Raw genomic sequence first — 13,992 nt, forward strand, 5'->3', positions numbered from 1 at the left:
ATTCTTAATTGCGCATACCCTTTCAAAAGCCTCATATTCTGTAAGCCATAAAACTTATTTCTTGAAAAATGAAGAAGAATACGTTTGAGAATGAGACAAAAGGGATATAGGAATTCAGGGAATTGCCTTATGAGGGGAAACAAAGTAGTACTTTTTTGCAAGAAGACGTAACTTACATTGAATTAATTTAAGCATTAAATGTGCCTATATATTTTTCATTGGATATGTATTTAATACCATAATAACTTAGCTCATCAAAAACCATATTGTGGAAGTTAAGAAACAAAAGAGAAGCTGTCATTACAATATAGTAGTGTTTCTCAATATATTATGTAAATACAGGTGTGGGGCAAAATTCATACTCCAGGTTACCTTAAATAAACGTTTCCCGTAGTTTCCAAACACAGGATATCCATAAGATTATATATTTTGCAATTGGACTGGGTTAAACTTGACATGGCTACTCAAAGATTCAATTAGCATCGAAAAATTGTAAAATAGGAGATAAACGAAGCAGAACTAGAGAAACAGAAAAATAGTTATTCACTGCTTCGAAAATGAGGAATAAGTTTAAAGAAACAAAACAGAATTCGGAGCTTTGGAAAATCGCTAATCCTTCCGGGGCGAGTGGAATATCATATTTTCTCCCCTCTCGTTAGTACCCATAACTGAGATGAATCGACCGGAGAGGAGACGGTGGATGAGGAAAATTTATAACTGCGAAAACCACAAGGTGTGAAGCCAAACCATGCTCTGTTTACAAACTAGGCCTAAGTGGCCCGGAGGAAGACTTCCCAACGCCGAAACCGCCGAGTTCGTCGCCCGGCTCTTCCTCCCTATCTGGACAGCTCGGCGGAGAACGAGATCCCTTGAGTCCTCGTGCGAGAGGATCACAAAATTACATATTTAATGGGATTCTGCAACCAAACACTAAAGGATTGTGAGAGTAGGGGGATGGATCTATCGAAAGGGGGTAAGAGCAGTTTAGGAAATTAATGAAAAAAATCAAGAGGAGGGATTGGGTTGACAGGAAATCAAACCGAACCGCGTACGGAGACAAGACGCGTCCCCTCACCCCTCTGTATTCTTCTCCCCTCCGCCGATCGGCATTTTAAAAGTGGGACAAGACAACGATCGCGGGGAGTCTCTCGTTCGTAACGAGAGAAATATAGCGGAGCGTTTATTTCTCCACAACTGAAGCACCCTAATCTCAAACTAATAGGGCCATGAGTCACATGATGGTACTAGATGAGCAAAAATCGAAAACAATAACCGACGAAGAGATGACGACGATTGAATTTACGTTACGGAAATTGGACTATAGGTAACGTTAATTGCGAATCTATTTATCAATAGAAACCGAAGGTTCTGTCAGATGTCATTCCATTGGGCAAAGATTATAATGAAAGTTACGAATAATTTAGTTAGGCATGAAGAGAAACTATCAAATTTGTTCCCAGGGCCTAAAAAGGTTTCACTCACGCCCGAACATTACTAAGAGTAAATAAATCTCAGATGGGTAGAACATCATGCAATGCAGATCCTAATGGAAATCTTTAAGTCTATAAATATGGAACGCAAATACTACGTCAAAATTTAAATAAAAATCACATATTTGTCGATTAGAAAGGAATGCCTATTAACTAAGGGCAGATCAAAGTAATTTTGAGACAAAAATCTTTCACCATTTTCCATCCATGACATCATGTTGCCACTGCCTAGGAGAAACAAGAAAATACCTATTGAAATAACAGACATCCTATAACACACAAGCCTTGAAATTTGATATGGAGAGACAAGAATTCTGTTTACATGAGATACTTACTTCTGTAGTTTATATTTTAAGAGGTCAACCTATTTGATAGGCAATAATTTTGAGTATAATTATAAAGCCATCTCCCACAGAGCTTCTCTGTGGCTTTAATTAAGGCAAATTTTTGAGAATTAATCATTTATAAGTATTACAAATTTCTTTGTAATATGGCCCTTCAGAGTCATAAAACCTTGGATGAATTCAATAACATGAATTATGTAATCATGTCACAGAGGTCAACATAAACATAAGATCCACAAATAAATAAAGGAAGTTTGAAAATATTGTTGACAACCAAAATGTAAATTGGTTTAAGAAATCTAGGAGGATGGTATGACGTAGCATATAATTGAAGTAATTCATATTAGTTTTAATTGTTCTAGAATATTTTTAAGCTAAGTAAAATTTAACTGTCCATTCATCTAGGGTCAAAATCATTATTATATAAAGCATTGATCCATAGAGGGACAATAGCTGACACCATTATCTAGCAGGGATTGTGGTCGCCCTTTACATTTTTTTACAATATAAGATTACCTCGTGTCAGCAAGGAAAGAAAATATGAACTTCTTCTTTTAGAAATAGTTGTCAATTAACACTATCATATAATCAATAAATTTGAGCCATATCATCCTAATCAAATGCATAACCGAATAAAATGCATAGCACATAAACATGCACATGGAAAATTAGGGCTGCCTAAAAGTTGATGATCTTAAATGATAATATTTAGTGGCATTTCGATGGAGCAGATTATACAACTCTAAGTCCATTACTTTGCTGATTCAATATTTAATGGGATAATTGGAACTGAAAAATATCCTTTCCATATTTAAGAAAGTTATTACACATCATTTATGATCAACTGGTATGAAAACATTACCAACCATGCTATTGCCATTAACAAATAATAATTTACAAGGATTTCTAATGTGACCAGAATGTTTTAAATCTTCCATAAAGCTTTTTTAAACTTTCAGTTTTCCAAAATAAAATATAATTGAGGCTACCATACATGGTTTGCAGTTTAAAATAAAATTCATAAACATACATCACATTTCTTAATATTTAGGATTAGGAAAACTTTTACTTATTAGTGTATACTTTAGGTCCTTTAAAATGCCATAATATCACTCATTATAGATATTCGCAGTGATTTATGATGCTAACGTATAAAGGAAGCTTGAGAGCAACGTTGGCAAGTTACAATAGTCATGATGCCTACATTTCAATACATTTCTTCTTCTTTGAATGACTTACATCTTTCATAATCACAATATTTAATTTCAATATACAATTAGAATAATCTAAACAAAAATAAGAATCCTCAGAAATGAGCAAAATAAGAGCAAACCAAACAATGAAATTATATCGCTGAAATCAAAATATTTTATTACTAACATTTATTATGTATTTCCAAGTGGCATTAATTAAAACTATTACCAGATTTACCTTGACTTTATGCCAATAGAACTGGTATTATGGTCATGCATCATTAGATTTTTACTCATGAATTCTCTGGATTTTCATTAACGTTAACAGAATTCCTTGAATTTCCTGGAAAATGTCTAATTTCTATTCAAAGACAGTCACACACATTTTTCCAATTCTCATGTTTATTGAAGAACTACTTTACTTCTCCTAGCAATTTCAAGTATTTTGGTACTTTCTAAGCTTGCAGTGACCCTCAAAAATTGAAACCTAGATAACACTAGATAACAGGATCTTCAAGGGACCCTTATTGCATTTAATCAACACAGTCAGTACATAGTAGCAAAAGACAATGCCACATTTACATTTTGGTGTTAATTTGGACCAATAACATAATGTATCTGACTTTCATATGGCCTATGTATATATCTCTCATGTAACTTTCAGAGACAGCTGATAAAAATACCAGAATAATTAGGTGACTTCCTTTCGGAATATGCTATGAACTATGCTTACAAAAGGAGCAAAATTCCTGATGTTATTGGCATTGGGCATTAAGCCAGTGATCTCAGGCTATTCTAACCTCTGACGAAGACCATGATGTGTCCAAATGTCTCAAATAAATTTTTTAATTGCAGTCATTCTTAAAAGGAAAAATTATGCAACCAACTTCGAACTATGATCCAATGCACATGACAGTGAGTGCTGAGAAACTGAGTCATTGCTTTTAATGGTGTAATTACTGGCATATTGCAAATGCTGATTTGTAACCATTGACCACCAAGGATATTTGATAATGTGAACTTGAATAAGGAATTAACTAATATGAATTTATCATCAAAAAACTTATCTATTTGTAGAGCAATTGCAGTATTCATTAGAATATTTTTAATTGAATCAACAAATTTCAAACACAAAAAACATGGAAGTATTTCAAAGACACGGTAAGAATGAAAGAAACAAAAAGGACAAAAGTAATGTAAATGTACTTAGGTATTATGTTAACATTAAAAGTACTGACACAATTACAAAGTTATTATGAGCATTATGTTACCTAGGAAATAGCAGTGAATTAGAAAACTCAGCTATATATTACCCTGACTACTAATGTGACAGAAATACTGAAATAAATTATCATAGGACATATGAGTGCAACCACCCCAACCACAACCAATCATATGATCTCATAAATTATTATACAGAAATTATCAATGAAAAACTATCCGTAATACCAGCTTCTTCTCGCCATTTAAAAAGTAGTTGAGAAACACCTTGAGTGACATCCAATGAAAACTCAAGTGAACTAGTTAATCCTTCAATTTGGAAAATCTAAGCAGTATGCATACCTTAAGTCATCCAGAATAAAAAAGGGCTTTTTATATTAATAAATGTACCCAATTCAAAATGGGGCACCATATTTTTTTGATGAAAAACATTCCTGTCGATTCATGAATGACACAACAACAATAATTTCATAGGATTCCCATTAGAAGTTACTTCTTTCCTGATTACCTACTTACGTTGACAGAAGAGTTAACTTTTAAAATACATTTTTAACGTTACTTAAAAATATTAAAATATCACTTACAGGCTTTTGATCATCATGTTGGTCGTCGGAGCTTAACTTCCTTATTGATTCGGGGAGATTTTCCTTGTTGTCAATTCTACCACGGTCATTGCTTCTCCTTCTTGGAGGTACCGGTGGCGGAGGATCTGTTTCCTGAGGTAACTTATTTGATAAATCACTGATTTCTTCAGATCTCAACACTGGCTTAAAGGATTCACCACTTTCTTGAGGCATCTGAACAAGTGACACAACTGAACCCTCGTGTAATGTTGACAATCCAGAAGTCTGACTGACTGACAAAGAAGAATAATTTGGTGGTGGAATAGGTGCTGATTTTGGTGGAGAAATGGGTGGTGGTGGAGGACGATAAGGAGGTGGTTGTCGAGCAGGTGACGTGAAATCCAAAACTTCCAGAGGAAGATGTGAAGACGATCCAGTTACGACCGGGGAGGGACTTGGCGATGTAGGAGTAGTCTCGTTTGAAGCCATTGACGAAGGACTTGACAAACCAGCAGTATCAAGAAGCTCGTAAGGTCTATATTTCGATTTCAAGACTAAATGTTTTTCACCCTGAAAATGCAGCATATGAATACATACTAATGTAAAACCACAAAACATGCCAAGACAGTGATAACATATGCATTAATGGTAGTGAACAAACCTCTTCATTCTTAATAGAAGCCAAAGTGTTGACGTACTCTTTAAAAATTGTTCTTGCTTCCACTGTAAAAGATATAAATGAAATAGTCTGACAAGAAACTCAAATAAACAAAGTATGTCCATATCGCATTATAATAACCATGACTATACATTTTAACAGTTAAAATATAAGATACAATTCTAAATAATGAAGATACGTCATTTCTATGGGGGCACAGCTATTTATAGATTTATAAAAAAACACGAAAGAGGAAGTTTCGTCATAGGATCACCTGTTGGACATAATATAAAGATGAAGATTTAATGATATGGTTTCTACTTACCTTTTGATTCTGGATTCGTAAGGTAGTTCTTAAAATGTTTAACTAGCTCATGATTTGTCACTTTGCCGCCTTTTTCAATCATAAATTTACGTACTGCTTCCAACGAAAACTCCGTAGGCGCTGCCATTTTGATAGCACATGAAAACAAACAAATGACGGCGCAGCAGCGCGAACTATTTTGGCGAGAAGTTCAAATTTGAAAAATTTCCCAAATGTTTCTATTTTTGTTTGCTCATTATTAAAATTTAATTTCCAATACGACCTCTGCGTGACACAAAATAATTTAATAGTATTAACTACTAAAGCCTTTAATTTTTGTATAAAATAATCTAATCACAATTTTCATCTATATCTACATAATACCCCGCAAGCCGTTGCAAGGGCATGTGGCGGGTGGTGTTAGGCCACCACCCGTAATTTTTCACCATAATCAGTAGAAAATGATAATCACTTGAATATAACTAACTTTTTATTGCCAATAGTAGTTTTCTTTCTGAGTTACTCAGCACAGTTGATTCCTTAATGCTGATATTTTCAAAGAAGGATGTTTCCCTCTCAAGGGGGAATGTCAGTTTTCCCCGACTAACCAAAACCCAGTCATTAGACTCAAAAATAAACATATTTTGTTTCTTCAGGCAAAATTTATCAATACCATGAAATAACACCACCTTTTCCTTTCACTACAATAATATACAATATGCATTTATTATTTCGAATTATCCTTTTAATTAAATAACCTACACTTGAGATTGAAAAATGGCATGAGGCGAAAATGCCTTGCAGGCACAAGAAGTTGGTACCCTTGCGTTGTGAATTTTCTTTAACTCCTTCCAAATTAAAAAAATGTCTACTGTTGATACTTTCTGCCACAATATTTTATAATATTCCTGCATCGAAGTTTCCAAAATGGAAATTTTTGAGATTGCCGCCCTCATACTGGTATAGGCATACGTTGATTGGAGAACCAATACTTGTACATTATTTGAGCATACAAGTATACTGTGAATATTGTAGGGACGAAAGAGCTAAGGGCATTCAATTCTTTTTTTGGAGCAACAATTTTGCGGTACTGTTGCAGTTAATGTGAATTAACTCCTTCATGAAGGCTTTCCACTTTCACTACTTTTGATTATTTTTGAGAACTTTTCTCAGAAGCAACATATTTAACAGATGAAGTCCTCTCAGGTTTCAAGCCAGGTAAGGTAATCAGCCGATAACGTTACGACGGCTAACTTTGCCATCATTCTCGGGGCTTCGAGTCTCGAGTGGATTCAATTTTTTTCGATTTAAATATTTTCATTTCCACAATAACAAGTTATAAAGTGAAAGAAGAATGTTAATTCAGAATAAATTAACAAAATATAACGAAAACCCTATTTTAGGAGAAACACCCCATCGGGATGGAATAACTTTAGAGGGTGGACGCTACAAAGTGGCAGCGATGGTGGTAAAGTCTAGTTGAGATTCTGCCGAGTTTACTTGTATATATCCTTTTGCCGTGGTCAAGTGCCTTGTCATTGGTCAGAACTCCTGCCCTACCTGTTTCCTCGCAAATTCTTGATATTTTCGAGCACGAGTATTCAAGTCTGGCTAAAGGCGTATCCTGTGTCGCAGTTGAAGTTTTTCTCTTCTAACCGGGTTCCAGTTGAGGCTGTGTTCCGCGACGCCTGGATTTAGGGGATGTCCTAGCCTGATGTACCGTCTGTGCTCTTAATTGCGGGTATCGATGGTCTCACCGATGTATAATGCCCGTACTCGCAGGGACCAGTAGAGACGCTGGGGGTCTCAATTCTAGGTTGTCTTGGACACAGGCAAGGTGGTGCCTTATTTTCCCCGATGTTATGACGATCGCCTCTTGTATATTATCCTCCGGAGCATTCGTGAGATTTTACCCGCGATAGTAGAGACGTACGGTGGACATGCCTCGGCAACTGGCTCCACCTTGTCTTCTAAGTACCTTTTCGGTGTCAAATGGGCATGGAAGATTGATGCTTCTGGAAAGCGTGGAACTTCGTTCAGGCACCTCGTCAAGGCCTTGGCCCACCTCACCACTGCCCGATATTCGCGCAATGCATCCAACCCAAATAACGACAAGATTTTCGGCTCGAACCATACCCGCATTACTCAGCACCCCTCTTCTTTACTCCCTCTCCTTTCAACGATCACCTTCATTGAGCATCATCCTCAAAATCGCCTCCCCACTCAGGTTTCCCCTCTAAACCCTTGAGCCCCTTCTTTTCTGTCTGCATCGTTACCCACCCATACGGCAACTGGACTTAATCCGGACGCATATGAATACATCCCTGCCCCTTCCAAGAAATACATAATTATACGTCCTTTTGGAACTGACATGTCCTGGACACACGCCACTTGACAAATACTCAAGGACAAGTTCATTCGGCTTCCACGCGCACTAAAAATGATCCACCTCAGCATTCAAAGCTTGCCTGCTCACTTGAACGAGTAGAGTTGCTTGCTCAATGAGAACAGTATCCATGTGATATTCTTAGCTAAAACATGGCTTAAGCCTTCCACACTCTCAAAAACCATTGGAATTCCAGGTTATCGTCTTTATCGCAATGATCGGATTGGGAAAGGCGGCGGTGGCGTATATAAAAGTAGCGATTCATAATGCGAAATAATTACTAAGAGCGAGCGAGCAAGATGAAATTAATTCCAACAAAATTCTCATCGATACAATATACAGGCCTCCGAAAGTGGGTCATTTATCCAATCTAGATGAAGTAATCTCAAAATATTCAACAGAATATGAACATATAATACTCACAGGGGGCTTTGATGCAAACTTCAACTCAGTGTCATACGACATAAATTTTTTCCGACATATTTTCTCAGCAAATAGTCTCCCATTATCATCTACTCACACCACCGAAACTTCCTCAACGAGGATTGATCTAGCCGTAACTTCCAAGATAGGAAAATAATCTTACATGACCAAATTCCAGTTCCAGGAATATCATTCCACGATTTCATATACCTTGTAATATTCAGTTAAAACTCATAAATTTCAGCAGAAGTTCATTTGCCGACGTAACCTAAACGATGTAAGCGACGAAGAGCTTCCAAACGAAGCAAACACACCACTGTGGTTCACATATAAATTCACAGAAAAACTAGACGATAAGGTTAAAATATGGAATACACTAATGATCTATCTATTGGATAAATTTTCCCCGGAAAAATTAACTTGTTAAAGTGTACCCAATCCAAAAGCACATTGGCTAAATTATGAAATACAACAATCAATTGCTGACCGGGCTTAGTCTTCAAGCCAAGTAGGAACAGCTCATAAGGAATGATAAAATTAAATTTTTTCACTCCGGCGCTACTTCCAGTGTAGTTTTGTATGTGTGCTTATTTGCATGTGGTATTGTTCCTTTTTACGGGCGGTGACCTGACTACCCCCGCCACACGCCCTTGAGGCGGCTTGCGGGGTATTACGTAGATGTAGGTCTAAAAACTCAGCCTCTGCTCTTTGGAATAAACTTCACTCGATTGGCATAAGAAGTAGTAAAGACTAAATTACCACCTGATCTTTCTCTTAACAACTTAAATAATAAATTCTTACAGCCACCGAATCATATAATTAAAGAAATGAAAGGCCTAACTCTACAAATATATTAACCAACACCATGTACCTGTAGAAACCACGGCGAAGAATTAAAATTTGCCCTATATCACCATTACAAGTTTATTCATCGTTTAAACACAACACTGAGAGCACAAGGCTCCGACGGAATCCCGTTAGATTTTATCAGAACATTTTGCCCTTCATCACCAACATTTTTAACTCATCGCTGCTCCAAAAACACTTCCTCAGTCAATGGAAGCGTTCTCTGATCAAATAGAGAGTTCAGTGCTAACTATGGCCAATCAAGTAAAATATTTTAGGGTAGTTCTAACACCACGTCTTTCAAAGGGAGCAAATATCAGAACAATATGCGGATCCGCTTTAAATAAATTCGGCTTCGTTCAACGGGTGGTGGGGAAATGTAATGAGAAAGTTAAAAACAGGTGTTATATTTCCAGTCAGAACTCATTTGGAATATACCGCGAGTATTTGGGATCCTTGGGAGAAAAAAATGGCAAAAAGAATTATATCAAGTCCAGAGAAAGTCCCGATTTCTTTTTTTTACCAATTCTTCCAAAATCATATGTATGACCAAGTATCGGGTTTTCTAGAGCATAATAATACTTTCGATATACTTCAATCCGGTTTTCGCGATAAGCACCGCACGACCACCGTATTAGTCAAAATAACAGATGATATTAGAAAGTCAATGGACAGGAAATGGTTGTCAGTGCTCGTTCTCCGCAATTTCAGTAAAGCCTTTGATTCAATTGACAAATATGCCCTAGCAGCAAAATTGAGGGGTTTTGGCTTTCCTTCACCCACTATCGACTAGGTGCATCCCACCAATCAGATCGGAAACAGAAGGTTATTACCAATGGGCTGAAGTATCTCGCGGCGTCCCACAAGGCTTTATACTCGCTATTTCTGGAACTATTTCTGAGGCCATCGTTTTGTAAACACGAGCCGGGATTTTATCAGGGTCGGGCGATTTGTTTGGGCTGATGTCTTTAAGTTGGCGTTCAATTCCAAGAGGTGATATCACAATTTCAGGCATGGGTTCATGGGAGAGATCGGGTAGTTGCATTGTTCCCGTGAATGATTATTAAAAACGCTTTGATACTGACCAGGAACAAAAGAGGACCAATTATAGAGCCTTGTCGGACACTTAGGTCACCACCTGTGAAAGGGAACAAACCACATGCAAAATCAACACACCCTTGAAAAACCTATGCCCACAGTGGCGTATACATTCAGGCAAAAATCCTTTCAACTTACATGCATGAAAATACATATACTATAAACTGACGAACAATTGCACCTTAGGATGAAATAATAAATTTATCCAATAACGTGCAAGCTAGAATTTGACAAGTAAGAAATGAAATTCCACTACCACATGGACATGCAACATACAACGGTCTCCTACCCCAAGGGCACCGGTAGGGAATGTGACTCATCGCTTATTTCTTGTTAGTTAGGCTCCACCTTGAGTATGCTGCAAGTGTATGGAAACTTCATGAACTAGACTTAATATTGGAACTAGATGGAGTGCAACGAAGAGCAAGTAGTTTCTTGAAAAGTTGTTACGTAGGAACAAGGTAGCAGTGTCACGACACTATTAGAAGAATACTATATATTATAGCCACTAAGTGCAACGAAGAGCAAGTAGTTTCTTGAAAAGTTGTTACGTAGGAACAAGGTAGCAGTGTCACGACACTATTAGAAGAATATATATAGCCACTAATTGCCACTAATTGCGGCAGGCTTAAATATAGGTAACATTTACTGAGTAAATTTGGGGCTGGTTACTTACATGAGGATGTTAAGCACATATTACAGGCCCCCTCTTACTATGGTAGATCAGATCACCAACGTAAAATCAGGGAGATTTATTGCTGAACGGATAGATTTAAAATGTTGTTTTTTCCTCGACCCATTAGAGATTATAATAGACAAGACAGTAATCGCGTAGGAGATAATTAGAATCGGTAGTGTATACATTTGTCGATATTTTGCATGTTTCTTCCTGCATCTTAATGTTTTAATTTAATAGACTCATCTTTTCAATATTTCTGCGGTATGATTTGAATGTAGGAATCTTGTTATTAAATGTTGTTACATTTATGTACTTTCTTTCGGGTTATTAAGGTTTGTCGAGTGAATTAATAAACTAATATTGGAGTGGAGGCAACATGATTTGATTTTGCATGTTGTTTTACTCTAGTTTACGGGTGATGACATAAAACCTCCCGCCAAACGCCCTTGGGGTGGCTTGCGGGGTGTTGTGTTAATTAAGATGTTGATGATATCAATAATACCCCATCAGTAATCAAAAGTTGAAAGTTTCGCATATACGCTGACGATTTTCAGATTTACTTACATTCAACTGCTGATAGCTTACCTGACAAAATAAAGTGCATCAATAATGATCTAGATAAACTAAATACTTGGAGGAAAGCCAACTTTTGAAGTATGAATCCTAGTAAATCGCAAGCCATAGTGATTGGTTACTCGAAAAGTCTTGCTTTAATTAAAAAAAATGAACTTCCGCCGTTAAGAATTAACCCAATACCCTACTGCGAGGCAGTAAAAAACCTAGGGATTTGGATAGATGAAAATCATCAAGTAAACAGCATAAATTAATCAGTACATAAATCACTTCTACTCAGCTCAAATTCAAATATGTCATTCCCACGTCCTTAAAGAAACACTATACCCGCTAATCATACCGCTTTTCCAATAAGCCGATGTAATTTACCATGATTTATCAGATAAAATATCGTTAAAACTTCAGCGTTTCTCAATTCATGCATCAGATTTATATTAAATCTACAGATATCTGATCACACTACAAACTACATTGATAAACTTTAATGGTTAAAGCTTAGTGATAGATGTCAACTTCATACACTCTCTCTACTTTATCAAATTCTGAACACAAGTACTCCTCACTACTTGTGAGAATATTTCAAAACACGAGATCAGATTCATAAAACAAATACAGGAGGGAATAAAAACCTGGTTATTCCGCAGCATCGAACGGTCATCTACAATGAATCATTTACTATTACTGCTTGCCGTGAGTGGAACAAACTCAGTCCAGCCTAGAGGGAAACTCCTTCAATTGCTTCATTCAAAAGAACGTTACATAAGACACTCCTAAAATCACAGTAGAATTGCAAGTAAAACACTTCAAGAGCTGACAGTCATATCATATTCACACAGCTATTAGTAAAAAATATCCGCTTCACATTTTAATCTCACTGTTAAAATCTCACTTCTGGTGATGGATTGCATTTAATTTTTTTTAAATTATCATTTAATCGTACTATAGTAATATTTTTCCTTTTTTTCTTCTAATTTCTTAAATCTGGTTTGTTAATAATTAATTTTATTTGTATTAATTTTTCTCCACATATATGTCAATATCAGTTCTCTTCTGTTTCTTTTCTTTTTTCATGCATTGATTTATTTTTATTATTACTATTTTTCCTTTCATTTAGTAAATTAGAAAATTAGCATTATCTATCTGTAGGCTTTCGCAGGTTTTTCACACTCCCCTTCATGTGTGGGTGTTCTCCTGCAGTGAGTTTTTTCATCAAGACTAAAAGCCTTATTCCGTCCGTTTTTTCGACAGTTTTTTATATTTTCTACACTCCTTATATTTATGTATATTCATCGTTAATTGATTTTTATTATCTAGTTCTTTTTATATAAAAGTTAGCACTCATATGTAATTATATTTTCATTGAATGCATTTGACTTTGGGCTAGATGGGAGAAGGGATAGCCTCAGTCTCTGTCTCGCCCGAATAAAGCCAAATTATTATTATTATTTGAATCGGGAAAAAGATGAACTTATTTTCGCTTATTTTTGGGACAGGCCCCGTATAACCAGAAGTAATTCTTTTGTTATTGAGATGAAATTATAATGTGCACGAATATATGGGTTTACCTTATATATTCCTAGCATGTATCGTAATAGCGAGCTTAACTTATCAGTAAGTGTTTTAAATTAAATATCCCTTTAAAAAGTTCCTCCTATTTTTTCTTAGTGAAATATTAAAAACCCATTCGGTAAAAATCATGTCATAATTGATTTAGAAAAGTTCACTCCTCTTCCTTTAAACTATAAACAATAGGAATACCAGGGCATGTTTCTCCGATGGAGCTATTGAAAAAAATACACGAACAAGATATAAAGGTGGATTTTTCGATTGGGAACCGTGACAATTATCCGATGATTTGAATCGTGTTGATTTTTTATTTTGCGCAAGCATTATTTAACTAAGAAAGTTTCCCTTAGTTATACGGAAGTGAACTCTATATCAGTTGACTTTGTTCCTGAATAAATTTAATTGCCCTTATTTCCATTGATGGAAGTACCAAATCCCTGAGTAAGTGATATTTTTAATTTTCCAACTTAAATGATGAAATTGAATTCTTTATTATTTTTTATTATTACATTCATAAAAATAAACCGCGTTCTCTCAAATTCGCAAATATTTATCCAGCTTAGAAGGAGCTTGATAATATATTAGCACTTTCTTACTGAGTTATCATGGTACTTGCAATTAACACTCCGTTCAACTTCCTTCCATAGA

The 13,992-nt window shown here is 36.0% G+C and overlaps 1 protein-coding gene across 1 annotated transcript in view; it reads right to left on the reverse strand.

Moving 5' to 3' along the window:
• sowah (ankyrin repeat domain family member sosondowah) overlaps positions 1–5,921 on the reverse strand; it is a 227,134-nt gene extending 221,213 nt beyond the window's left edge. The window contains exons 1-3 of the mRNA XM_071587124.1: positions 5,795–5,921; positions 5,473–5,534; positions 4,833–5,381 (exon numbers count right to left, since the gene is read on the reverse strand). Of these exons, the coding sequence (XP_071443225.1) occupies positions 4,833–5,381; positions 5,473–5,534; positions 5,795–5,921 (738 nt within the window). The remainder of the gene's footprint in view (positions 1–4,832; positions 5,382–5,472; positions 5,535–5,794) is intronic.
• Positions 5,922–13,992: the final 8,071 nt, after the last annotated feature.

Source organism: Hetaerina americana, unplaced genomic scaffold, assembly GCF_022747635.1.
Source record: "Hetaerina americana unplaced genomic scaffold, ioHetAmer1.1.p SCAF_3, whole genome shotgun sequence".
NCBI classification, from domain to species: domain Eukaryota; kingdom Metazoa; phylum Arthropoda; class Insecta; order Odonata; family Calopterygidae; genus Hetaerina; species Hetaerina americana.